General features: G+C 47.3%; 1 protein-coding gene across 13 annotated transcripts in view; it reads left to right on the forward strand.

The window, feature by feature from the left end:
- The window catches only part of LOC139545765 (cotranscriptional regulator ARB2A homolog), a 199,689-nt gene that overhangs the window by 129,246 nt on the left and 43,145 nt on the right, over window positions 1–27,298 (forward strand). For 8 of the 13 annotated variants that reach the window (XM_071353913.1, XM_071353906.1, XM_071353918.1 and 5 more), the window contains one exon: window positions 3,652–3,736. In XM_071353913.1, the coding sequence (XP_071210014.1) occupies window positions 3,652–3,736 (85 nt within the window). Of the gene's footprint in view, window positions 1–3,651; window positions 3,737–10,617; window positions 11,330–16,847; window positions 16,908–24,452; window positions 24,584–27,298 lie in introns of those variants that run through there. The other 5 variants (XM_071353914.1, XM_071353915.1, XM_071353919.1 and 2 more) reach the window with 3 other exon arrangements.

Genomic DNA, 27,298 nt, shown 5'->3' on the forward strand with positions numbered 1-27,298 from the left:
GTCAGGCGGCGGGCAGATGACGTCACACAGCAGGGAGAGGTATAGAGCGAGCACTCGATAGAAGCCTTCAATTATGGTGTGCCCACAGAGGCGGAGAGAAAATGGGGGGAGGGAGGGGAAAGAGAGAAAAACAAGAGGACATCTAGGAAGGACAGGTGGGGAGGGACATGAGGAACGGAGGGAATGCAGGTAGAGGTAGGGAGACGTAGCGCCGGACAGAGAGAGATGAGGAGCAGAGAGAACAGGACAGTGAGAGAGCGAGAGAGAGAGAGAGAGAGAGAGAGAGAGAGAGAGGTGGATGGTGTGCAGCTGGCAGCCTGTCACAGCCCAAGGTGTCTTCTGTCACGGTGGTGGCCACGTACGTACGCACAGCACAGCACAGCCATGAATAAACTGTCATAATTCACTGAGATTACAAACACAGTGGTGGGAGCTGGCCCACAGGGAGGGCGGAAGAGAAAGAGAGGGTCACAGGCACTAAAGTGATGTCAGAGTAGGGACGATTGGGGGGGGGCTGAGACGTTTTGAAGTGTCGGTCTGCGTGACGGGCTACGGAGTTGGGAGGGGAAGGTGGTAGAATGGGCAACAACGCGCCGGCATGTCGATCCAGGATCCGTTGTTTTGTGCATTCGTTAAGGTGGGCAGGGAACCTACGGGCTTCGTATTGTCAGCTCTTCCACCAGCCGTATTGCCGGCTACTGGTCTTAGCACTGTTAGCCATGTCTTAGATGCTGGAGCAGCAGCGTTAGGTAGACACACACACACACACAGCAGCAACACGTGTTTGTGCTGGTAAAGTGGCCGCGTCAGTAAGCGAGATGGGAGGCAGGTTTTACTGCAGGCTGTGGCCCAGAGCAGGTGGCTTATTATAGGCTTGATAGGGAGGCTGAGGAGTGTCGCACAGGTAGGATCTGTTTTCGCCGTGACACCTGTCTGCCGTTTACACTCTCAAAGCATTATAGCGCACCATTACGAGCGCTGTTAGCATCCCGCTAAGCCCCAGCCGCCACCGGCTTCCGCCGCACGGCCCCGAAGGGATTGTGGGACTCTGGGACTCGGGATCCAGATGTTTCGGATGAATAATGAAGATGGGACTGAATGAGTTCATTTGTAAAACGCTGCAGCGTGCGTGCGTGCGTGCGTGCGTGCGTGTGTGCGTGCGTGCAAGCTTCTTCCCGGCTCCGTTCCTTTTTAAAATGCAAACACACAGAGTACAGCCACACACAGAGAGAGAGAGAGAGAGAGAGAGTCGAGCACATTTCTCTCACACATTAACTTACAGGATGTAAATCAGCGTTGTTGTATCCCTGTGTGGTTCCATCTGCCACTGACTGTGTTACATGCTGCTTGCTCTGTATGTTGACTCTGGCGTGTATCGTCTTTCATTTGACACGTATTCCCCCTTTCAAACCCTACCTGGAGCGGGGCACAAACATACACCCGGGCGCACGCACACACACGCGCAACCAGGGTGACCTGTTTATGTTCGCGGCGTCTCACTCAGTTCAGCAGTGCCATTGATCGGCGCCGCGGCTTGAAGCGGTGAGAATAACCATGTCTGAGAGAGATTCTGATGTGCCTTCCTTTTTTGTCAACTTCCATCCTCTAATCCCGTGCAGCGGGGTTAGCCTTTCTCTGACAGTTGCTCTCGCCGCTCCCTCGACGCTGGGGTTTGCCTCGGCAAACCTATTGAAACGCCGGCCCCTGTTCCTCCATTGGCGGGGAGCGGGAGGGCTGTCTTTGAAATGGCTCCCCTCGCTCGTAGCACAGCTGACGGCTTCTTCCTCCAGACGGAATGAATTAGGGAGATACAATGAGACACTTGATGTACGAGTCAAGGAGCCCTGTCTGCCTGCCTGCCTGCCTGCCTGCCTGCCTGCACTCCCTCCAAAGAGCACAACTAGGGCAAAGCTCGGCATCTAAAAATACAACAATGCACGCCTGTTTTCCAAGATGGCACACACACACACACACAGCCCTTCTATCTTCCCCATACTGCTCACTCCTAACACACTCGATTGGCAGGATGAAGGGGAAGCGAGGGGAAGGAGAAGCACTCCAACGCGGTGACATGGAGGATTCGCTAACATTCCCTTGTTTAGTTGTGTTTGTTTGATCGGTTGGAACGCGGATGTGTGCTGACACTTATAGCTACAACCCTGTCAATATATCCCTTTCTCTCCATACTTCCTCATCAGGTCCATTTGTGTATTTGTTAATAATTCGCCCGCAGCCATGAATAAGGTGGATTGATTCGGGACTACTTGTGCGTTACGGAAGTTGCTCGAACTGACAGCTCCCTCCCATTTGAATTTACATTGAGTTGTTCAAAATAACTCCCTCACACATGATTTTACCTCCGTACCTCACGTCACCACAAATGAGATAATCTTGTGTTGCGTGTGCGCGCGCGTGCGTGCGAATCCTCTCCTAAAGTCGCTGAAGTTGTTGTCCTAGAGAAAAAGGCGGAAATAGAGTGTTGTAGGCTGCACCAGATGCGTACCGTAGTATATCAATCTGAAAGGGGTCTACCCCGGATGTGTCCACGACAACAGAGAGAGAGGGCGAAGGGCCGACCGAGTGGGGTGGCCTCTTCTCCACATTTGTCTCAATCTTGCAGAAGTACGCGCACACACACGGCCTCATACTCTTTCTCTCTCTTACACCCACGGGACTGTCCAGATGACGCAGGTGGGTGACCCCTGGGTGGGGGGGGGGGGGGGGGGGCTTGTGACAGGCCAGCGGAGGTGTGATGTGACCCCGGGGTTCTATCATGTCTCCAGACAGGGTAGGGGTGTGTGGGGGTGCTGGCCGCCCTGATTGGCCCCAGCCAGACCCTCTCTGTCAGGCAGAAGCAGGGCCTTGGGAGAGGGGGGGGGTCGCTGGGGTTGGGTGAGGAGGGTAGGGGTGGCCTTAGACGGGGTTCAAGGATGGGGTGGGGGCGAGCTGCAGAGCTCTGTAGGAGAGACCCCCCCCCCACACCAAACACACACCCCCTCACACATAGCACTGTAACGGCTGTCAGGAGGGCTGGGGCGAAGGTAAACAAGTGTAGATAAGCAGTGATTCAGAAAGAGGCCAGCTGCACACAGCCTAATCTCTTTTACATTTCTGTTTCTTCTGTTTTAACTTTTATCTTATCTCTGGAACGTCTTCTCCATGCATTCCTCCTCTTCATTCCCCCCTCTCTGCCTCCCTCCTCCAAGCCCACGACAGCGTCCCATCAAACCCTACATACCACACTGCACCGTCAACAGACCGGACAAAAGCCACACACGGATTCATCAAACACACATGCACGCACCACACACACACACACTTCTTTTGAAGTGGTATGTCAAGCACATTGTGGTGTAGGCTTGATATGTACTGTACTGTAAAAAGCAGCATTTCACCTGAGGAAAGGTCAAGACAGGGTAAGACCCTAAGTGTAAGACTGTGGACTGGCGGCTGAGGGGAGGAGGGGTTGCGGGTGGGCTTGAGGGGGTATGGGTCACTAGGCTGCGTAGACACCCCCCTGGTGCGCCTGGTGTGCCGAGTAACCCCCCCCCCCCCCCCCCCCCTTGTCACCACAAACAATATCAGATCTGTCTGAGCAATGTGTTACAGGGCGTTTAATTGCTTGTTCCTGTCTCCCCCCCTCCCCCACAGCATTGCCGCAACTGGGTGTCGAGCCCCGAGCCCCTGGACACACCGGTGGAGCCCATGCTATCAGACTGTCCTCGCGTCTCTGCAGGTAGCGTGTGTGACTGTGGATTCAACACTCCTTACACCTTTCATCTCTCTCTCTCTCATTTTCTCTCTCTCGCTTTAATCTTTTCATGTGGTGTTTTGCTCCATTTCTCTCTGGCCTCTCTGTGGATGGTTTGTAGCGATGATGTCACAGCCAGAGAATTTGCCCTTAATTCGGGATTAGGCCTGTAATCCGTAATCCCGAACATGATGATAAAGATGGACCATGCTGATGGGGCCTCAACAACTGCCCTTACTTTAAATGGAACATTTGAGTGAGTGAGTGTGTCTGTGGGCACGTACATTTACAGTGGGGAGAACAAGTATTTGATACACTGCCGATTTTGCAGGTTTTCCTACTTACAAAGCATGTAGAGGTCTGTCATTTTTATCATAGGTACACTTCAACTGTGAGAGACGGAATCTAAAACAAAAATCCAGAAAATCACATTGTATGATTTTTAAGTAATTAATTTGCATTTTATTGCATGACATAAGTATTTGATCACCTACCAACCAGTAAGAATTCCGGCTCTCACAGACCTGTTAGTTTTTCTTTAAGAAGCCCTCCTGTTCTCCACTCATTACCTGTATTAACTGCACCTGTTTGAACTCGTTACCTGTATAAAAGACACCTGTCCACACACTCAATCAAACAGACTCCAACCTCTCCACAATGGCCAAGACCAGAGAGCTGTGTAAGGACATCAGGGATAAATTGTAGACCTGTACAAGGCTGGGATGGGCTACAGGACAATAGGCAAGCAGCTTGGTGAGAAGGCAACAACTGTTGGCACAATTATTAGAAAATGGAAGAAGTTCAAGATGACGGTCAATCACCCTCGGTCTGGGGCTCCATGCAAGATCTCACCTCGTGGGGCATCAATGATCATGAGGAATGTGAGGGATCAGCCCAGAACTACACGGCAGGACCTGGTCAATGACCTGAAGAGAGCTGGGACCACAGTCTCAAAGAAAACCATTAGTAACACACTACGCCGTCATGGATTAAAATCCTGCAGCGCACGCAAGGTCCCCCTGCTCAAGCCAGCGCATGTCCAGGCCCGTCTGAAGTTTGCCAATGACCATCTGGATGATCCAGAGGAGGAATGGGAGAAGGTCATGTGGTCTGATGAGACAAAAATAGAGCTTTTTGGTCTAAACTCCACTCGCCGTGTTTGGAGGAAGAAGAAGGATGAGTACAACCCCATGAACACCATCCCAACCGTGAAGCATGGAGGTGGAAACATCATTCTTTGGGGATGCTTTTCTGCAAAGGGGACAGGACGACTGCACCGTATTGAGGGGAGGATGGATGGGGCCATGTATCGCGAGATCTTGACCAACAACCTCCTTCCCTCAGTAAGAGCATTGAAGATGGGTCGTGGCTGGGTCTTCCAGCATGACAACGACCCGAAACACACAGCCAGGGCAACTAAGGAGTGGCTCCGTAAGAAGCATCACAAGGTCCTGGAGTGGCCTTGCCAGTCTCCAGACCTGAACCCAATAGAAAATCTTTGGAGGGAGCCGAAAGTCCGTATTGCCCAGCGACAGCCCCAAAACCTGAAGGATCTGGAGAAGGTCTGTATGGAGGAGTGGGCCAAAATCCCTGCTGCAGTGTGTGCAAACCTGGTCAAGAACTACAGGAAACGTATGATCTCTGTAATTGCAAACTAAGGTTTCTGTACCAAATATTAAGTTCTGCTTTTCTGATGTATCAAATACTTATGTCATGCAATAAAATGCAAATTAATTACTTAAAAATCATACAATGTGATTTTCTGGATTTTAGATTCCTTCTCTCACAGTTGAAGTGTACCTATGATAAAAATTACAGACCTCTACATGCTTTGTAAGTAGGAAAACCTGCAAAATCGTCAGTGTATCAAATACTTGTTCTCCCCACTGTATGTCACTCGACGACTACCCTAACGGTCATGTGGGCTTATTGTGACTACCCTCTCCTCACTTGTCTGATGGCGTCATGATCAATGTATAGGTCGACATACATGTTTTTCCATGGAGCCATGCCTCCCGCCGTTATCTGATCTGCCGGGATCAAAACAACATGGTTACACATGGTTGAGAGGACAGTGGGTGGCCTGTGAATAAACTGGTGACTCGTCTCCAAGAAATGTCTGCTTTATGTTATACCATGCATCACTAGCTAAGTTACCATGTAATATATCAATATTAACAGTCAGCCTATATGTCGGTCTGGTTGTTTATACTCCTTTATACAACGGCTGGGTCTAATCCTGCACGCTGATTTGGTTAAAACTGCATTCCAGCCGGTGTCTATGCCACGAGTTACCACCGGCTAAGTCTATGACATTTTAATGTTACGTACTCCTACAAGCCACCGTTACGTACTCAACGGACTTAAATAGGCACTGTTCAAAAGGGTTTTCCTCTTTGGTAAGTCACAAACCCCGAACGTGCCTATGCTACTGCATTAACGTTACACCATGAGGTTCTGCTGCTATATATGGGAGTTATCAGGCTCGTCTTATCCCAGGCACATTTGATTGACCATTGGTCTGAATGACTTTGACATCGGCGGTAGTGAGAGAAAGTGGACGAGAAGTCGTGTCCAGCTCAGCGAGTCTGGACGCTGGTCTCATGTCAAAGGTTGATTTGGTTTGTCTTTGTGTCCTTGGCGGCGGCGAAACACTCACGAGAGAGCGGCCAGAGGTGACAAAGGTTGAGGGAAGGATGTCAAAAGTACCATGACCCAGAATGTCTGCGGAGAACGCTTCTCAATTCCTCCCTCTGTCCCTCCCTCCCTCCCATCCGTGTCTTTTGTACGTCGGAGACACACACACACTCCCACCACACCAAGAGCTAACTGCACTAGTCTGAAGTCCGGCAAGCTTTAGGCTACTGGTCGGCTCTGGAAAATGGCGCCTGATCAGACAGACACTAAGACGTCTGAAGGCAAACCAAAGCATGCCATTGGCTGTCCGTCAGATGTGGGGTTTGAGTGGCAGTCGGCAGTGAGGATGGAGTCAGTGGCGGCACTGAAGGACGAGTTTCCCATCCTTTCCCTCCCTCCCTCCCTCCCTCCAACCAGCTATCTCACTCCCCCTCTCCCTGTGCGGTAGTGGTTATAGCGTAGGGGTTATCCATGCTGGTTGGTGTTTGGCAGATGGACATGGTGACGTGGAGACAGGCCTGTCTGGCTATTGCTGCTAATCATCTGTGAAAACAACACTGGTACCAGCATGGCAATGCCCCACTTATGGGCTGGAGGGAGGGAAGGAGGGGTAGTTTTGTAGCGTGGGGGGGGGTGTCCGCTAACATCTCTGTTTATTGTTTTTAACGTGATAAAACCTGGACCGCTTCCCTGCTCGCCTGGCTAGCTTTTCTCCCACCCCTCTCTTTTTCATTTTCATTCCCTCTTTCAAAGGAATCTTCCCCTAGAAGGTCACTGCTCCGGCGCTGGCAGCGGCCTGAGAGATTGGCAGAATTTTATCAGTTAGGAGCACGCTGAACACTGCCTAAATATGCAGATAAAGTGGAACAAATCTCCTGCTGGAAAGCCTCCCTGTGTGCTGTGCTGGGGGGGGGCAGGATTTGGAGGATGGCCGGGGTTGGGGAGGGGGGCCTGGGGCCTTCCCAGGGTCTGACACTCCAAGGCTGGGCTGCAGTCACAGAGCAGATAGCCAGGAGAGAGAGGAAGAATGGCAGGGATGGGCAGGCCCACTCGAGAGTCAGGCTTAGAGACACACAACAGTGACAATGTGAATCCCCTCCTCGCACCGCAAGGTGACTTGTGTGGCTCTAGGAGAAATGTGCGTGGCTGCTGCCTGGCCATACACTCCCCTGCGTATTTAGTTGGACAGTGAAGCTAAAACTTTTATATACTCCAGCTTTTTTGGATTTGAGATCAAATATTTAATATGAGGCGACAGTACATTCATACATTTACCGTTTAGAGATGAAAGCACTTTGTGTAGCTCGTCCCCCCATTTGAAGGTGTCATAAGTATTTGGACAAATTCAATCGTGTATTAAAGTAGTAAAATTTTATGCCTCTAACTTTCTCAGTGTTTAGATAGGGGAGTGTGCGTCTGGTTCTGCCTGTGTGAGTGGGTCGATAGAATTGTGAACACAGCAGTCCGACCAATTCCACGCCAGTGGGAAAATATTGTTGGTATCTCAGATAGTACTGGTAATTCTCCCAGACAAACTTGTTTGAAAAGCTTTTTTTAGACCTTATGATCCATGTTGAACAAATGAATTTGTCAATTTGTATTTCAGAATCTAGTCATACTCCATATGTTCGAGCACACTATAAGGAGTATAATGACACCAAGATGGCGGTATCATGTACGATTTACGGATCATAGGGTCTTACAGGAGGCATGTTTATAATACACCTTAGCCAAATACATTTAAACTCAGTTTTTCACAATTCCTGACATTTAATCCTTGTAAAAAATTCCCTGTCTTAGGTCAGTTAGGATCACCACTTTATTTTAAGAATGTGAAATCTCAGAATAATAGTAGAGTGATTTATTTCAGCTTTTATTTCTTCCATCACGTTCCCAGTGGGTCAGAAGTTTACATACACTCAGTTAGTATTTGGTAGCATTGCCTTTAAATTGTTTAACTTGGGTCAAACGTTTCGGGTAGCCTTTCGCAAGCTTCCCACAAATGAGTTGGGTGAATTTTGGCCCATTCCTCCTGACAGAGCTGGTGTAACTGAGTCAGGTTTGTAGGCCTTCTTGCTCGCACATGCTTTTTCAGTTCTGCCCACAAATGTTCTACAGGATTGAGGTCAGGGCTTTGTGATGGCCACTCCAATACCTTGACTTTGTTGTCCTTAAGCCATTTTACCACAACTTTGGAAGACGCATTTGTGACCAAGCTTTAACTTCCTGACTGATGTCTTGAGATGTTGCTTCATTATATCCACATAATTTTCCTCCTGATGATACCATCTATTTTGTGAAGTGCACCAGTCCCTCCTGCAGCAAAGCACCCCCACAACATGATGCTGCCACCCCCGTGCTTCACGGTTGGGATGGTGTTCTTTGCCTTGCAAGCCTCCCCCTTTTTCTTCCAAACATAACGATGGTCATTATGGCTAAACAGTTCTATTTTTGTTTCATCAGACCAGAGTGCAGTTGAAACCATAGTCTGGCTTTTTTATGGTGATTTTGGAGCAGTGACTTCTTCCTTGCGGAGTGGCCTTTCAGGTTTTGACGATATAGGACTCGTTTTACTGTGGATGTAGATACTTTTGTACCTGTTTCCTCCAGCATCTTCACAAGGTCCTTTGCTGTTGTTCTGGGATTGATTTGCACTTTTCGCACCAAAGTACGGTCATCTCTAGGAGACCGAACGCATCTCCTTCCTGAGCAGTATGATGGCTGTGTGGTCCCATGGTGTTTATACTTGCGTACTATTGTTCGTACAGATGAACGTGGTACCTTCAAGTTTTTGAAATTGCTCCCAAGGATGAACCAGACTTGTGGAGGTCTATACTGTTTTTCTGAGGTCTTGGCTGATTTCTTTTGATTTTCCCATGATGTCAAGCAAAGAGGCACTGAGTTTGAAGGTAGGCCTTGAAATGCATCCACAGGTACACCTCCAATTGACTCAAATTATGTCAATTAGCCTATCAGAAGCTTCTAAAGCCATGACATCATTTTCTGGAATTTTCCAAGCTGTTTAAAGGCACAGTCAACTTAGTGTATGTAAACTTCTGACCCTCTGGAATTGTGATACAGTGAATTATAAGTCAAATAATCTGTCTGTAAACAATTGTTGGGAAAATTACTTGTGTCATTCACAAAGTAGATGTCCTAACCGACTTGCCAAAACTATAGTTTGTTAACAAGAAATTTGTGGAGTGGTTGAAAACCGAGTTTTAATGACTCCAACCTAAGTGTATGTAAACTTCCGACTTCAACTGTAGGTCTCAAATGGCCACTTTCATCATGATTTTCTCAAAAACGGTTTGAGATACAATTGTAAAAAATAAAAAAATACACGCTTCCTCCCAATGGAATTCCTATGTGAGAATTGCCAGAAAAATCGGAGATACCAAAAATATTTTTCCTCTCCCGCTGGCGTGGAATCGCCCTACAGGCCTACTATTCATTCTACCTCCCTCTCTCTCCCACAGAGGTTGGGAGAGTGGAAACGATCAGTGTGCACTCCCTCCTCTCTATTATGTACCTACTCCTTAGCGATTACTCATTGTTGAACCTGATTATGAATTACAAAGGCCCAGCGTAAACACTGATTAATGGCTAACAAAAGTACGTTAATGTGTACCTGAACTTTAATTACGCGCCCTGGTCCGTTACAAGGTTCTGAACACAGGCCCGTAATTAACCCTTGTTGTGTTCATCAAGAAGAAGATGCTCCCTTTTTTGATGTACTGAAAGAGTTGTATATCTTTCTTTTTAAAAAGCAGGTTTCTGGTTTTTATTTGATGTTTTTTCTTTTTCAGCGAAGTAGCGAGAATGTTTGCGTTGATTGCTAGAACCAAGAGTGTAAAATAGAGAAATGAGCGCGAAGCCTGGTCCGTTTTACCTGAACTCAAGCTTTCCTAAAAGCGAGTCTGTGGAAAGACACAGACGACGTACAATGTGGGTCAGCTGTGTGTGTGCGTGCGTACGTTTGCGTGTGTTGCGGTTGCCGTGTTGCATGCCGGTTAGGTTGAACTGCATTGTAAACCCTCGCCCTGATCCGGCATGTACTGTTGATCGTAGCTTCTTGTCGCCACCTCTACACTCCACCTACAGGTCCACGTCCGTCCGTCTGATGGATGTTTGTATGCTGAGTTAAACTGTCAGAGGAAACACAGCCCGCCTTACCTCCTCACCTCCTCTGTTTTCTCAGCTTGACTTTCTTTTTTTCTTTTTTTTAGGGAGGGTTGAATGTCTGCTGGCTCATCGAAAGATCAAGTGGAGAGAGGAAGGGCGTCTTTCTAGCTTTTTGTCTCTGCGGACGTTAGCGTAGCCTAGCGCTAGCGTCGCAGGAAACAGCTAGGGTAAACGTTGGTGAACCCTAACCCTGATCCTGATCCCTTCACGGGGCTCATCGCCGGGGCTAGCTATCGTCTGGATTTTACAGGTGCCAAGCTCTCTTTCAACTGACACGCTCGTGGAAAACGCTGACCCGGCAGTGTCCTGGCAGATACGACTACAGACAGAGGTGGCTGTGTCGGAGGGATATTATGGCGTTTGAGGAAGCTACTTTTTATTTGTGGAATGGTAGATACTGTCTATCGGTGGATTATTACAATAGACTGAAAAATATAGTGCAGTAACTGGCGGCTGAGTATATAAGGGATTCTTAGGCATGAATGAGATGCTATGTCTATGTTGAGGGGAGACACTGGCTGCTGTAATCAGCATCTCCTCCCAGGCCTAACCAGCCTTTTATCTCTCCACATTCTGCACAGCCTTTCATGTTCCTCTTCCTCTGTACTAACACACGCCACCACTACACATATTGACACAAATCATTGTGCTGCTTTGTGTCATGTATTGAATTTTTTTTACTCTCTAGTCCTAGGCTCAAATACTCCACCCTCCCACTTGCTCCCATGGTGGAGGGAATAAAAGTTTCATATAGTTTCATGTAGACACTCGTAATTTTGCGGGGGGGGGGGTTCTCCTTTGCTCTCTCCATTTCTCTTATTGTCATTTAGCAGACGCTCCTCTGCAGAGCGACTTACAGGAGCAATTCGTGTTAAGTGCCTTGCTCACGGGCACATCGTCATTATTTCACCTAGTCGGCTCGGGGATTCGAACCAGCGACCTTTCGGTTACTGGTCCAATGCTCTTAACCGCAAGGCTACCTGCTACCCTCTCTCTCTCTCTCTCTCTCTCTCATAGAGGATCAGAAAACATGGCCTTCATTTGCTATTCCTCTTTAAAATGGAGATGGGGCCTTAACGTGTTTGATCTGTGTGCTCCGGCGCAGACTGGCGGGCCCTGACCCACTTGGCAGCCTTATGTAATGAACCCCAAGTACACCATGCAGACAGGATCAGAGTGCTGGAGAGAGAGGAAAACTGTTCTATTTTCCTTCCCCCGTTTTGCTCTGTCTCTGAGTTTGTTGTGCCTCTGACGGGGTCATATTTATGGCGCCGAGTGAAATATAGAGAGGCTGGTGTGGAGGAGGTGGAGGGGAAGAGCTTCGGTAAGACAGTTGGAGCTGTACAGGAGATCTTACTTAGTCATTCTCTTTGTTTCCCTTTTTTCAAGTTTCATTTGTCACATGCACAAGTACAGTGCTTAACTTGCAAGCCCTTCCCAACAATGCGGTTATTCAATCATTTTTGTACTGTATGGATTCTTTTGACGCCTGTTTTGGAGACATTGTGAGGGGGGAGGACAGGTTAAAGCGTCATCGTGGCATGACGCAGAGAGAAATAGAAAAACCTCACTTTCCATACCGCCAGAAAATGAAAACTACACAACTCAAGGGTCTTGCGATTTCCGCGGCTTTTTGCGGGTTCTATTGCGTATTAACTCCTTTGACCCTGAATGAATAGGCTGACACAGGGTTGTAGGCCCCTGAACGTAAAGTTAGGGCGACAATATATTTAAAAAAAGAACCCCCTTGATACCGAAGGGAACATTGAGAGGAAGCTAATTCTTTAGGAGGGACCTATGGCGGACAGATTAAGAGCACTGTCGTACCCTCCACACCTGTCTGGTGGACAATTGCTTGTGATTGTTTTGAAATGTCAGGTCAGTGGCCACGCTCTGGTAGACACCCCGTTCCTCATCTCTCTCGCTCCTGCCCTGTTTCTCTACCTCAAAAGACTAGGCTGGCTTCTCCGCCGACGGCGCGGGGACGATAGACGGGAGGTTGCTTTCTATCAAAGACCGGGGTCACTTTGATCACTTTGAAAGAACCGTGTGTGTCTGTTGAATTTGATCTTGGTGTTCTCGGTCTCTGACGTGTGTCTGAAGTCAGATCAGAGGTAGAACATGTTGGATACCAAGTACTACCAGTCAATAGACATGATTCTACCATGGCCTTGGAGAGGTGTGTCAGTTTCCTCAGTGAGAGGAATACAGCATCAATAGTAGTTTAATGGTAACATTCCAAGCTCATTGTTGCATCCCAAAATCAATATGTTGAATGTATGTCTGTATCGACTGAATGAGCAGTATGTGGTTTTAAGTGTGTGTATAGCATGGCAGAGAATGGCAGCTCAACTGTGTGAATATATTGAGAGTAGCATGGCTGGGAGTATTGGGTGGAATACTTGAGGAGACCAGTCTAGTCTACTGGTCCAGTAGTGGTCCCTCGTGGCTCTGTCGAGTTGATAATAAGCTGGTCAGGCTGACTTGGTAAAAGAGTGAAAACGCTGCAGCCCCCCCCCCCCAAGGTGTCGCGTTGTCGTCTTTTGTGTTCCTGTTGATCTCATCTTATCTCCGAGCCCTTTCTCTTATAACATCCCTTGCCTGTATCTTGCCTTTTTTATTAGAAGTGTTATGGCAACTGGTTGCTAAGCAACACAGAAGGTCAGGTGAAGTTTTTTTTTTCTCCCAGAGTAGCAGAGCTCATCTATCTATTGGTTTGTGAACGTTGGTTAGGATTTAGTATGGATGTAGTGGAGGGTGATGCATTTAAATGCAACCTTTACGCATTATTAGTGTTAGCGTTACCAGTCAACTCTACTTGCGTTCCGCTCTTACTCACCTTTTTGGGTGTATTGTGGTCCTGTGTGGCTCAGTTGGTAGAGCGTGGCGCTTGCAATGCCAGGGGTTTTGTGTCTTTGATGCCCACAGGGGACACCCATGGCATATACACCATATTAGTGTGAATATTGGTTAGGAAGTATGGTGAGTATTGGGTGAGGCCTTTTGAAAACCTTTTTCTTTCTAGATATTCTAACCAGGTTGGACAGATATTTCTATGTTCTCCGTGCTAATAGTCATTTTGTCGGAAAGATATTACATTTCACTTTCATGCTTTTTGTCATTTACCGAATACAGATATTGAAAGATAACTAGGTGATAGCAGACACAAACCAAGTTCTCCCAAGATGCCATCTCCTATCACATCCGTTTCATATGTGGTCTCATTAGAGGTTGATTATAGTCCTTGCATAGATCTGACGTTGTTGGTCTATTTCTACGTTATTTATGCATGTCTGAGTGTAGCCTGTGTGTGCATGGACTGGGCAGTGATGAGATATTTAGAGCGGGCAGAAGCAGTAGCAGAGTAATGATAGCTTCATATGAATGCTAAGCAGACGTAACATGTTAAGGAAGCCCAGTGTATGGTATTGGCTCCCTGGTTCACCCTTGCACTAGGTAAACTGTACCCAGGAGCGCTTCCGTTCTTTTCCTCCGCTTCCCTCCTCACACACTCCGCCCATCATCTCAAGGAAAGGGGAGAAAATGGAAAAGAGCCCGGCTGTGCATAAATGAAGGTTCAACAAGGTTCAATGAAACACTTATACAATTTGCTGCAATATAGTGGATTTTATAATCTCATTATCATCTTAGTGCCAGATTTGCCCATGAGGGCTGTGCCGTACTCGCTGTTATTAGCTTCTGAGATTTGTCCGTTTGTCCTTCTGCTACCCAGTCCCTCAGCCAATCACAGTGCTTCAATCTCCAAGGCAACCCCCTCCTTTTTATTTGTTCGTCATTTCCCCTCCATACCTCCTGCTGCTTTATTTACGGGTATTTGGACGTGGGGGCTTTGCTACAGGCAAACGGAATGCAATCGACTCTCTTACACGGAGTCTACGCTGCTTTCGTCTTTCCAAAGCTATAGGTGTTGTCGGTGTGGATGTGTTTCTTCCCGAATGTTCTCCAACGGTATTTCACTGTATGAAAACAGCCCGGTATGCAGTAAGGCATGTGTCCGGGTGTAAATTGTCCCCTGGTTGAACTCTAGCCCCCCCCCCCCCTAGTTGAGCCCACCATGCAGGTCAGAAGTATGCACCATGGCCAGGTTCCCTCTGCCTGTAGTGGGCTGCCAGGTCAAGCCTCTTTAACTCTCCATGTGGATGTCCTTCTCCCTCATCTGTAATTGTATAACGGTATATGCCATTTAGCAGGCGCTCTTATCCAACGCGACTTAGTCGCGCGTGCATACATCTCACGTCACCACCCAGGCGCTTACAGTCCAAACGGAGATTAGTGCCTCGCGACATGGATCTTATTGGCCCGTAGCATATCCCGTAGAGTAGATGGGCTTTAGCCTCACGCCTTTAACCTGGAGGTGTCGCACAACTTAAATTGCGCACGCGTGATTAGAGAGAGGGGGGGGGGGGGGTCGATGGAATGTTGTGTTACGGTGTTATCTAATCTGTCTTCAACACACCTTGTCTCTTCGTTTGGTGGCCGTGGTGTCGTTGTTGATGTACTGGCTGAGACGGACGGTTCCTGAAACGGACGATTCCACATCAAACGCCACTCGAGATACGCTGCTGGTCACTCACGACAAGGGAATGGATGTGAGCTTAGACAGCGGGATGGGTGACGCGTGGTCGTGAGGTCCCATGAGGTCCTCAGTCCCTCTCACGTTAAAGGGGGTTAATAGACGAACGTGTGAGCAGTGTGTGTGCATGTGTGTTGGCCGGCAGAGGGTTAATCTGGTGAAGGCGGGCAAGCCGATTGTTTACCCTGTTTACCCAGCCAACCGTGTGATCAACGCCAGCTCCCACTAATGCCTTCAGACATTGATGCCATCCCATTACCGGTAGCATCAGCGTCTCCTCACATCACTCTAAATGGGGGAGGAGGATGAACTAGGGGGTGTGAGGGCGTCTTCACCCATTTAATGGTCTTCTGTGACGGGGGTTTCTAGCAAGATATCTGCCCCTGTGTTGGGTGTTGCTGGATATAGTACGGTTAGCTCTTGTTAGCCCAATTTAGCCTTGGTTAGCCCCATTCTCTGTGAGTGACTGGTTCTTTGTTGGGGGTCTGATGGTTTTATCATTCCATCAGAACACACGTTTAGTGTCTCTTTCCCTTTCCTGTCAGGGTCTCTGCCATGGTAAACAGCGGCGCCGTCACCATGGACTCCCTCTCCACAGGCCACACTTTGTCCTCTCTTTCACAGGAGAAACACCTTGGTTTACACCGTCCTCAATTCCTTATTTCTTTCGTTGTCTTGTTCCCCTTCTCTGTCCTTTGTTTCATGACGCGCAGGTTATACGTTTGTTCACGAAGGCAATTCATTAGGTTTAGCTGCTAATGGGCCCCTTTAGGGTGACAGGGTTTGATAAGGCTGGGGGAGATGAGAGGAGAGGCTGTTTGCGCAGAGGCCCGGCTAGACTAGAAAGACTGTCTGCTGGAGGCTGGATAATTACAGTGAAAGCAGAGGCGCACCAGTACAAAACACCCAGAGATCACTAATCAATGTGTTGTGTCAGCGTTTTGTTTGCGTTATGTTATTTTTGCTGATGGCATTTACCTTTTCCTGTTTAGTTTAAAACACACATTTTGATACGTTGTGGCAGTCTTCCCCCGTTCTCCTTTGTTTTCTTTTTCACAATTAGGTTATAATGAAATGCACATTTAATGTGATTGTAAGGAAATAAAAAGAGAACAAACACAACAAGCTCTGAGAATATATTAGGAATGTACATAATTGCAGAGAGATGATTAGGGGGGGAAAAGCCTCCTTGAAGGTCCTTGAGTCGTAATCAGCCTCAAATTACAATATTTTTGTCTGAATTTTTCTTACTTATTTATATAATTATGTAAACAACGTTGACAGAGGTTTGTGGGGCAGAGTTGTGTGTGTGTGTGTGCAGCGGTGACCTTGGACCATCCAGCGTACACTTCTGTGACAGATAAAAACTTTGTTAAGACGCATCTCCAGGAAGGGGGACAAACAGCCCGTTTAACCAGCGTGCTTGAGTATTAGGGAAATATCGCAATTAGAGGAGGATTTCCTCCAGCTAAAGCACCAAAGAGTAGCCTGGGTAATAAGCGCAGGGCTTGTTTGTGGCCTGGAAAGGTGTAATTGTAAACTGCTTTGGGAGTGCTGTGCTCATTGTGCCTGGGAGTAATGAGATAGGCTGCACTGATCCCTCTGTGATGCTATTACTTCTAATCTCTTCCTCTCCTCCACCACTTTCTTCCCTCGCTCTCTCGGCACGGCCCTCGGCAGTCATCTCGCCTCCACATGGGCATCCCTTGTATTACCCCACATACTGAGGAATCAGGACAGGTACCCCCCCCCCCCCCCACCACCCCCATCACCCACCCACAGCCCGTCATTAACACCAATGTCCTGGACCCTCACCCCTAGATCGTAATTAACACCTATGTCCTGGACCCTCACCACTAGATCGTAATTAACACCAATGTCCTGGACCCTCACCCCAGATCTTTATTAACACCTATGTCCTGGACCCTCACCCCAGATCTTTATTAACACCTATGTCCTGGACCCTCACCCCAGATCTTTATTAAAATCATTAACACCAATGTCCTGGACCCTCACCCCAGATCTTTATTAACACCTATGTCCTGGACCCTCACCCCAGATCTTTATTAAAATCATTAACACCAATGTCCTGGACCCTCACCCCAGATCATCATTAACACCAATATGCTGGACCCTCAACCCCAGATCATCATTAACACCAATGTCCTGGACCCTCAACCCCAGGTCATCATTAACACCAATGTCCTGGACCCTCCACCCCAGATCATCATTAATACCATTAACACCAATGTTCTGGACCCTCAACCCCAGATCATCATTAACAACAATGTCCTGGACCCTCAACCCCAGATCGTCATTAACACCAATGTCCTGGACCCTCAACCCCAGATCGTCATTAACACCAATGTCCTGGACCCTCAACCCCAGGTCATCATTAACACCAATGTCCTGGACCCTCAACCCCAGATCATCATTAATACCATTAACACCAATGTCCTGGACCTTCAACCCCAGGTCATCATTAACACCAATGTCCTGGATCCTCAACCCCAGGTCATCATTAATACCAATGTCCTGTACCTTCAACCCCAGGTCATCATTAATACCATTAACACCAATGTCCTGGATCCTCAACCCCAGATCATCATTAACACCAATGTCCTGTACCTTCAACCCCAGGTCATCATTAATACCATTAACACAAAGGTCCTGTACCTTCAACCCTAGATCATTACATTTACATTTACATTTAAGTCATTTAGCAGACGCTCTTATCCAGAGCGACTTACAAATTGGTGCATTCACCTTATGATATCCAGTGGAACAACCACTTTACAATAGTGCATCTAACTCTTTTAAGGGGGGGGGGGGTTAGAAGGATTACTTTATCCTATCCTAGGTATTCCTTAAAGAGGTGGGGTTTCAGGTGTCTCCGGAAGGTGGTGATTGACTCCGCTGACCTGGCGTCGTGAGGGAGTTTGTTCCACCATTGGGGTGCCAGAGCAGCGAACAGTTTTGACTGGGCTGAGCGGGAACTGTACTTCCTCAGAGGTAGGGAGGCGAGCAGGCCAGAGGTGGATGAACGCAGTGCCCTTGTTTGGGTGTAGGGCCTGATCAGAGCCTGAAGGTACGGAGGTGCCGTTCCCCTCACAGCTCCGTAGGCAAGCACCATGGTCTTGTAGCGGATGCGAGCTTCAACTGGAAGCCAGTGGAGAGAGCGGAGGAGCGGGGTGACGTGAGAGAACTTGGGAAAGTTGAACACCAGACGGGCTGCGGCGTTCTGGATGAGTTGTAGGGGTTTAATGGCACAGGCAGGGAGCCCAGCCAACAGCGAGTTGCAGTAATCCAGACGGGAGATGACAAGTGCCTGGATTAGGACCTGCGCCGCTTCCTGCGTGAGGCAGGGTCGTACTCTGCGAATGTTGTAGAGCATGAACCTACAGGAACGGGTCACCGCCTTGATGTTAGTTGAGAACGACAGGGTGTTGTCCAGGATCACGCCAAGGTTCTTAGCACTCTGGGAGGAGGACACAATGGAGTTGTCAACTGTCAATCATCATTAATACCATTAACACAAAGGTCCTGTACCTTCAACCCCAGGTCATCATTAATACCATTAACACAAAGGTCCTGTACCTTCAACCCCAGATCATCATTAACACCATTAACCCCAATGTCCTGGACCCTCAACCCCAGGTCATCATTAACACCAATGTCCTAGACCCTCAACCCCAGATCATCATTAACACCATTAACCCCAATGTCCTGGATCCGCCTGTTTGTTTATTTTTAACTAATGATTTAATAAAGAAGCTTTAGGCGTATTACTGTCACTCTTACTCTCACACGTGTTACTGACACAACACACCCACACGTGTTACTGACACAACACACCCACACGTGTTACTGACACAACACACCCACACGTGTTACTGACACAACACACCCACACGTGTTACTGACACAACACACCCACACGTGTTACTGACACAACACACCCACACGTGTTACTGACACAACACACCCACACGTGTTACTGACACAACACACCCACACGTGTTACTGACACAACACACCCACACGTGTTACTGACACAACACACCCACACGTGTTACTGACACAACACACCCACACGTGTTACTGACACAACACACCCACACGTGTTACTGACACAACACACCCACACGTGTTACTGACACAACACACCCACACGTGTTACTGACACAACACACCCACACGTGTTACTGACACAACACACCCACACGTGTTACTGACACAACACACCCACACGTGTTACTGACACAACACACCCACACGTGTTACTGACACAACACACCCACACGTGCACACTCCCTCACACCTATGCTGCTGCTAAATGATTATTGATTAGATTCATGACTACCATGACGCTGCTGGTCATTGATTATTGATTACCATTACCAATAGTATCTATCTATGTATCCTGCTACTGGTCACTATGACTCCTGTTGACATGTATACACTGAGCATACAAAACATTATGAACACCGTCCTAATATTGACTTGCACTGCACCCCCTCCCCTCCTAAATTACTATTATGGATCTGTTTGAAGAATGAACAAAAGTTTATGAGCAAAGCAGCCTAGTCGTAATCATGTTAGGTAAGTTGATTACTATTCCACTTCCCGGTCTACTCTCTACTGTTGCTGGTTGAAACCATGACTTACGGTTGGCTGTGTAACAAGGCTGAACTACCTCTAGTAAGAAGATTCAACGACAGGCTATTTAACAGGCAACACTTTCCTTTAACTGTGTGTATAGTTGTGTATATACAACAAAATAAAAGCTTATTTTGCTCCATTTTTTTTGCACAAATTTGCTTACCTCCCTGTTAGTGAGCATTTCTCCTTTTTCAAGATAATCCATCCACCTGACAGGTGTGGCATATCAAGGAGCTGATTAAACAGCATGATCAATACAGAGGTGCACCTTGTGCTGGGGACAATAGAAGAACTCTCTGAAATGTTCAGTTTTGTCACTCAACACAATGCCACAGATGTCTCAAGTTTTGAAGGAGGGTGCAATTGGCATGCTGACTGCAGGAATGTCCACCAGAGCTCTTGCCAGAGTGTGTAATGTTCATTTCTCTACCATAAGCCACCTCCAATGTAGTTTTAGAGAATTTGTCAGGAGTCCAACCAGCCTCACAACTGCAGACCATGTGTAACCACGCCAGCCCAGGACTTCCACACCTGCGGGATTGTTGTCTGAGGAGGAGGGGGGGATTCTGAGGAGTATTTCTGTCTGTAATAAAACCCTTTTGTGGGGAAAACCGTATTTCTGATTAGCTGGGCCTTGCTCCCCAGTGGGTGGGCCTATGCCCTTCCAGGCCCACCCATGACTGTGCCCCTGACCAGTCATGTCAAATCCAAAATGAATTTATTTAAATTGACTGATTTCCTTCTATGATCTGTAAATCAGTAAAATCTTTGAAATTGTTGCATGTGTGTTTTTATGTTTGTTCAGTATACAATGAGTGCACAAAACATTAAGAACACCTTCCTAATATTGAGTTGCACCCCCTTGTGCCCTCAGAACAGCCTCAATTTGTCGGGGCATGGACTCTACAAGGTGTCAAGCATTCTACAGGGATGCTGGCCCATGTTGACTCAATGCTTCCCACAGTTGTGTCAAGTTTGCTGGATGACCTTTGGGTGGTGGACCATTCTTGATACACATCATCTGTACAGACAATAGTACGCAAGTATAAACACCATGGGACCACGCAGCCGTCATACCGCTCAGGAAGGAGACGTGTTCTGATTCCTAGAGATGAACGTACTTTGGTGCGAAAAGTGCAAATCAATCCCAGAACAACAGCAAAGGATCTTGTGAAGATGCTGGCGGAAACAGGTACAAAAGTATCTATATCCACAGTAAAACGAGTCCTATATCGACATAACCTGAAAGGCTGCTCTTCAAGAAAGAAGCCACTGCTCCAAAATCGCCATAAAAAAGCCAGACTACGGTTTGCAACTGCACATGGGGACAAAGATCGTACTTTTTGGAGAAATGTCCTCTGGTCTGATGAAACAAAAATAGAACTGTTTGGCCATAATGACCATCGTTATGTGTGGATGAAAAAGGGGGAGGCTTGCAAGCCGAAGAACACCATCCCAACCGTGAAGCACGGGGGTGGCAGCATCATGTTGTGTGGTTGATTTGCTGCAGGAGGGACTGGTGCACCTCACAAAATAGATGGCAACATGAGGAGGAAAATTATGTGGATATATTGAAGCAACATCTCAAGACATCAGTCAGGAAGTTAAAGCTTGGTCACAAATGGGTCTTCCAAATGGACAATGACCCCACGCATACTTCCAAAGTTGTGGCAAAATGGCTTAAGGACAGCAAAGTCAAGGTATTGGAGTGGCCATCACAAAGCCCTGACCTCAATCCTATAGAAAATGTGTGGGCAGAACTGAAAAAGCGTGTGCGAGCAAGGAGGCCTACAAACCTGTCTCAGTTACACCAGCTCTGTCAGGAGGAATGGGCCAAAATGAATTGTGGGAAGCTTGTGGAAGGCTAACCCGAAACATTTGACCCAAGTTAAACAATTTAAAGGCAATGCTACCAAATACTAATTGAGTGTATGTAAACTTCTGACCCACTGGGAATGTTATGAAAGCCATAAAAGCTGAAATAAGTCATTCTCTCCACTATTATCCTGACATTTCACATTCTTAAAATAGTGGTGATCCTAACTGACCTAAGACAGGGAATTTTTAGTAGGATTAAATGTCAGGATTTGTGAAAAACTGATTTTAAATGTATTTGGCTAAGGTGTATGTAAACATCTGACTTCAGCTGTATATCCTACCATCAGTCATTTTTTATGTATAAACCCACCTCTACCACTCCTGTACTCCTGCACACTAAATAAGGTACAGGCTGACCGACCTGTATATACTTGCGTTTTCGGGTTTCTTCAAACTTTATCGTACTTCTTGTGTGTTTTATTCTATTTTCTATTGTTATTGATGTTTTTATTAATATTACTATAACTACGTTGTTGGGGACGATCTATCAAGTAGAGAATTTCACTGTATTGTTTGTATCCTGTGCACGTGGCGAATAAACGTTGAAACTTAGAACTATTAATCTAAGTTCTAATGGCCATGGGATCTGCATAGTACTTCCTAGAAGCAGATCTCTTTTCCCCCCTTCTATCTCTCCAAGGTGTGCCCTTGTTTGTCCCAGGGGCCTTCTCTGTGTCACCTGTCATCGTGGGTTGTGTTGAGAAGTGAGACTCCTGGTGTGCCTGTCTGTCCCAGCTGTGAGGAATGCACCATTCCCACTGGTCTGATCTGGGTGACCTACTGCCTGCCCCCCTCGTTACTAACTACTGAGCGAGCGGAAAACCACGCCTGTCCTGCCATGGGCTCACCTCCTATCTAATCAACAACGCACGGGCGGCCTTCCACACACACACACACACACACACAAAAGCAGAGCTGTCTCTCTCTTCCCTTATGATATGTGTGGGGCCGGGCTAGGGGCGAGGGCCTTAGGCCAAGTAGTGGACGTGTGTATCAGGTACCAGAGATTTACAGTAGAGGGAGAAGAGGGGAGGGAAGATTTGGGCTGCAGTCTTCTGACTCGGATGGCAACCTTCCCCTCAGTCACCTGACCCTGGGCCTAGCCCCCCCGATATTAACAGGACCCCCGGCTGCTATGGAGACCATTTGTCTCAGTTGTGCCCGGGAAAGGGGAGTAATCTTGGAAACCAAAATTCAGAATCCATGGGGCCATTTTAATCTTCCTTTATTTGGCTTTAGCTGTGCTTTTAAACGTAGCAAACGCCACTCTCTGCTCCTCCCCGAACATGCCAGATAGGGCATGTGGTGCAGCGGTCTAAGGCACTGCATCTCAGTGCTAGAGGCGTCACTACAGACCCTGGTTTGATTCCAGGCTGAATCACAACCGACCGTGATTGGGAGTCCCATAGGGCGGCGCACAATTGGCCCAGCGTCGTCCGGGTTTGGAGGGGTAGGACGTCATTGTAAATAAGAATTTGTCCTTAACTGACTCGCCTAGTTAAATAAAGGTTACATACAAATCAATAAATACAATTAAAATAACAGAACACGACACACCAAGTCAATTACTGATAGTTAAAGCATGAGCTTGTTTAAAACATGTCTTGAGCTCTAAGCGAGGTTGGCAACGACTGTTGTAGCTCATCGGGAGAGGTGGAAGTGAATTGCATTTGGCACCGGGTCGCTATCAGCCAGTAATTAGTATAGCTAACATCGCAGATGAAAGAGTCAAGTCTAGGTCAGGGTAAGGACTTCAAGGATCTTATCGGGTTAAGGTTAGAGGCCAATCTCTCCCCCTGAGTTTAAGCTGATGCCGTGCCTGCCCAGATTTGCTGAAATCTGCACCGACCTTTGGCCGCGAGGCGTCGCGGCTGGTCACGTGTCAAGCCGGTTCCTGCTGTCTGTGCCGGACGAGCTAGCATTAGGCGTCGCCACAGAGACAGAGAGGGAGACCTGTCCTGCCCTGAACCGGCCCACCCCACGAGCTCACACACCATCAGGCATCTGACACAGATGTAACCCAACAGCTTAAACCGCTGCTAAGCATTCCTGCCCCGGCCTGTCTCCTGCTCCAACCTTACTGGGTCTGTCACACTGGGACAAGTGCTCCTTCAGAAGGCAAGGCTGCAGAATACGCCACAGCATAGTGGAGACGGAGACATATTTGTTTGGGATGGGGTTTGGTTTGTGCGCTAACTTATTTTGCTGTACAAATTGATGAATCACGCAGTAGAATTTCTTCATGAAAATCATTAATTGCATAATGCCATCGTAATCTCATAATACTTTACTCCACAAGTCACCAGAAAATACAGTGATGTGAAATTGTCTATTTTGAAAAGCAACTAGTATCTCTCTGTCTCTCTCACTCTCACTCTCTCTCACTCTCATATATATATATATACTTGTAGGTGACAGTTGGTGTTTGTGGACAAGTCAAACATTGATGGCTTTACTGACTGAATCAAGCATGACCTTTGACTTGTCTCACTCTTTGGACTGAATGCTTGGTTTATATAAGAATATATTTATTGAGTAATTCTGCATTAGTCAATCTTATCCAAACTCGTACTGGATTGTGGCAGGGGTGTAAAGTACTTACGTAAAAATGCTTCAGTCGTTTTCTGCGGTAACTGTATTTTTTAATCTTTTACTTCACTACATTCCGAAAGAAAATAATGTACTTTTTACTCCATACATTTTTTCCTGACGTCCAACAGTACTCCTTACATTTTTAATCCTTAGCAGGACAGGAAAATGGTCCAATTCAAGCAATTATCAAGAGAACAACCCTGGTCATCCCTACTGCCTCTGATCTGGTGGACTCACTAAACACAAATGCTTCATTTGTAAATGTCTGAGTGTTGGAGTGTGCCCCTGGCTATCAGTAAATAAAAAATGTATAGAAAATGGTGTCGTCTGGTTTACTTAATATAAGTAATTTGAAATAATGTATACTTTTGATACTTAAGTATATTTTAACAATTACCTTTACTTCTAACACTTAAGTATATTTGAAACAAACTACTTTTAGACTTTTACTCAAGTAGTATTTTACTGACTTTTACATGAGTCATTTTCTATTAAGGTATCTTTACTTTTACTCAAGTATGACAATTGGGTACTTTTTCCACCACTGGATAGTGGACACAAAAGAACTGTGCCATTTCCTTTATTCTAATTGGGGAATTGGTAACAAAATGGGAAAAATAATACCCTACCACGGTGGTCACCAACCTTTTCTGAGTCAAGATCACTTTCTGAGTCAAAATGCAAACCAAGCGGAGGGCATTTGAACTGATTCCAGAGGCCGACCCAAAACGACTCCGTTACAGGTTGTAATGCAACAAAATATTAAAAATGCCAAAGGGGTGAATACTTTTGCAAGGCACTGTACCTAAATTCTATCAGCATGTCGATTGCAGTACACGAGCGAGTAACACACTCGACCACTGCTACTCTAACTTCCGCGATGCATACAAGGCCCTCCCCCTCCTTCCTTTTGGCAAATCTGACCATGCCTCCATCTTGTAGCTCCCCTCCTATAGGCAGAAACTAAAACAGGAAGTGCCCATGCTTAGGTCTATCCAATGCTGGTCTGACCAATCGGATTCCACGCTTCAAGATTACTTCGATCACGTGGACTGGGATATGTTACGGGTAGCCACGGACAAGAACATTGACGTATACGCTGACTCGTTGAGCGAGTTTATAAGGACGTGTATTGGAGATGTTTTACCCACTGTGACTATTAAAACCTTCCCAAACCAGAAACCTGTGGATTGATGGCAGCATTCGTGCAAAACTGAAAGCACGTACCACCGCATTTAATAATGGCAAGGCGACTGGAAACATGACCGAATACAAAACAGTGTAGTTATTCCCTCCGTAAGTTAATCAAACAAGCAAAGTGTCAGTACAGAGACAAAGTGGAGTCGCAATTCAACGGCTCAAACACGAGACGTATGTGGCATGGTCTACAGACAATCACGGATTACAAAAAGAAAACCAGCCACGTCGCGGACATCGACATCTTGCTCCCAGCCAATTAAACAACCTCTTTGTGTGCTTTGAGGACAATACTGTGCCACCGACATGGCCTGCTCCCAGACGTTGGGCTCCCCTTCTCCGTGGCCAACTTGAGTAAAACATTTAAACGTGTTAACCCTCGCAAGGCTGCCGGCCCAGACGGCATCCCTAGCCATGTCCGCAGAGCATGCGCAGACCAGCTGGCTGGTGTGTTTACGGACATATTCAATCAATCCCTATTCCAGTCTGCTGTCCCCACGTGCTTCAAGATGGCCACCATAGTTCCTGTTCCCAAGAAAGCTAAGGTAACTGAATTAAATGACTATTGCCCCGTAGCACTCACTTCTGTCATCATGAAGCACCCCCTATCCACATCGACGGGACAGCAGTGGAGAAAGCACCTTGGGAGTGTTTAGGCAAGAGGCCTGCGGGCATACATATACCCGTAGTATGTACTCTGTCTATGCACGCTAGGTAAGACCTGGGCGGACCATCCCCTTTATTTTGGTTAGTGCGCCAGATGGTGCTAGTTAGGTAAGTAGTGGGTAGGCAGGTAAGGTAGGAGAGGGGGCTTTGATATTTACTTTCTTTGCTTTGGTTCCGTCCAGACCCTTTTCACCCAAATTACCGTGTGACGGAATAAATTCCCTGTAAACGGTAATTCTCTGCCTTTTGTCATCCTTACTCGCACCTACAGTCCCATACCTCTTTCACTCCGCGGGGAGTTTAGTTGTAGCAGGGTGTTGCGTTCCCTCTTCCGAGAGGCGTACGTAACATCACTGAAAACCCTCACTAACTTTTACAGGTGCACAATTGAGAGCATCCTGTCGGGCTGTATCACCGCCTGGTACGGCAACTGCACCGCCCAAAACTGCAAGGCTCTGCAGAGGGTGGTGTGGCTGCACAGCGCATCACCGGGGGCAAACTACCTGCCCTCCAGGGCACCTACAACACCTGATGTCACAGGAAGGCAAAAAAGATCACCAAGGACAATAACCATCTTTAATCCAAGATGGCGTAGCAGTCGAACGTGTATTTTTGTCCTGTCCCGTGTATATATTGTTTTCTTCATATATATTTTAATCTCACTTTCCATCTACGGACTAAATATACTCTCCTGCAACCCGCCTCACCCAATGTGGTACGGATCTGCTATTTTATACTTTAGAACTGGAACCCCCATCAGAAGCTAGCCAGCTAGCCACTGCTAGCAGTCCTCACTGTTGACTCGCACATCTGCCAGCCTCAACCAGGTAAATTCCTGCCAGTCTGCACAGCCCCAATATCAACCCAGAGCATATCGGACTGCTTTTTCTCTACCACATCTCAAGATTCCTACCAAAACCTCTGAACCTTTACACCGGATCATTGCAGCTAGCTAGCTGCTATCCGAGTGGCTACTCCTGGCTAATGTCTCTGTCCCGACGCAAGCACCAGTTAGCCTGGAGCTAGCCTCGCGCTCGGCCCAGCTCCCGGCTAGCCAAAGAGTTCCACCAGCCAATTCTTGGGCTACAATACCTCTTTTGCCAATTGGCCTGGACCCTTTACTGCTGACAGAGCCC

The sequence above is a fragment of the Salvelinus alpinus genome, chromosome 19 (assembly GCF_045679555.1).
Source record: "Salvelinus alpinus chromosome 19, SLU_Salpinus.1, whole genome shotgun sequence".
Lineage (NCBI taxonomy): Eukaryota > Metazoa > Chordata > Actinopteri > Salmoniformes > Salmonidae > Salvelinus > Salvelinus alpinus.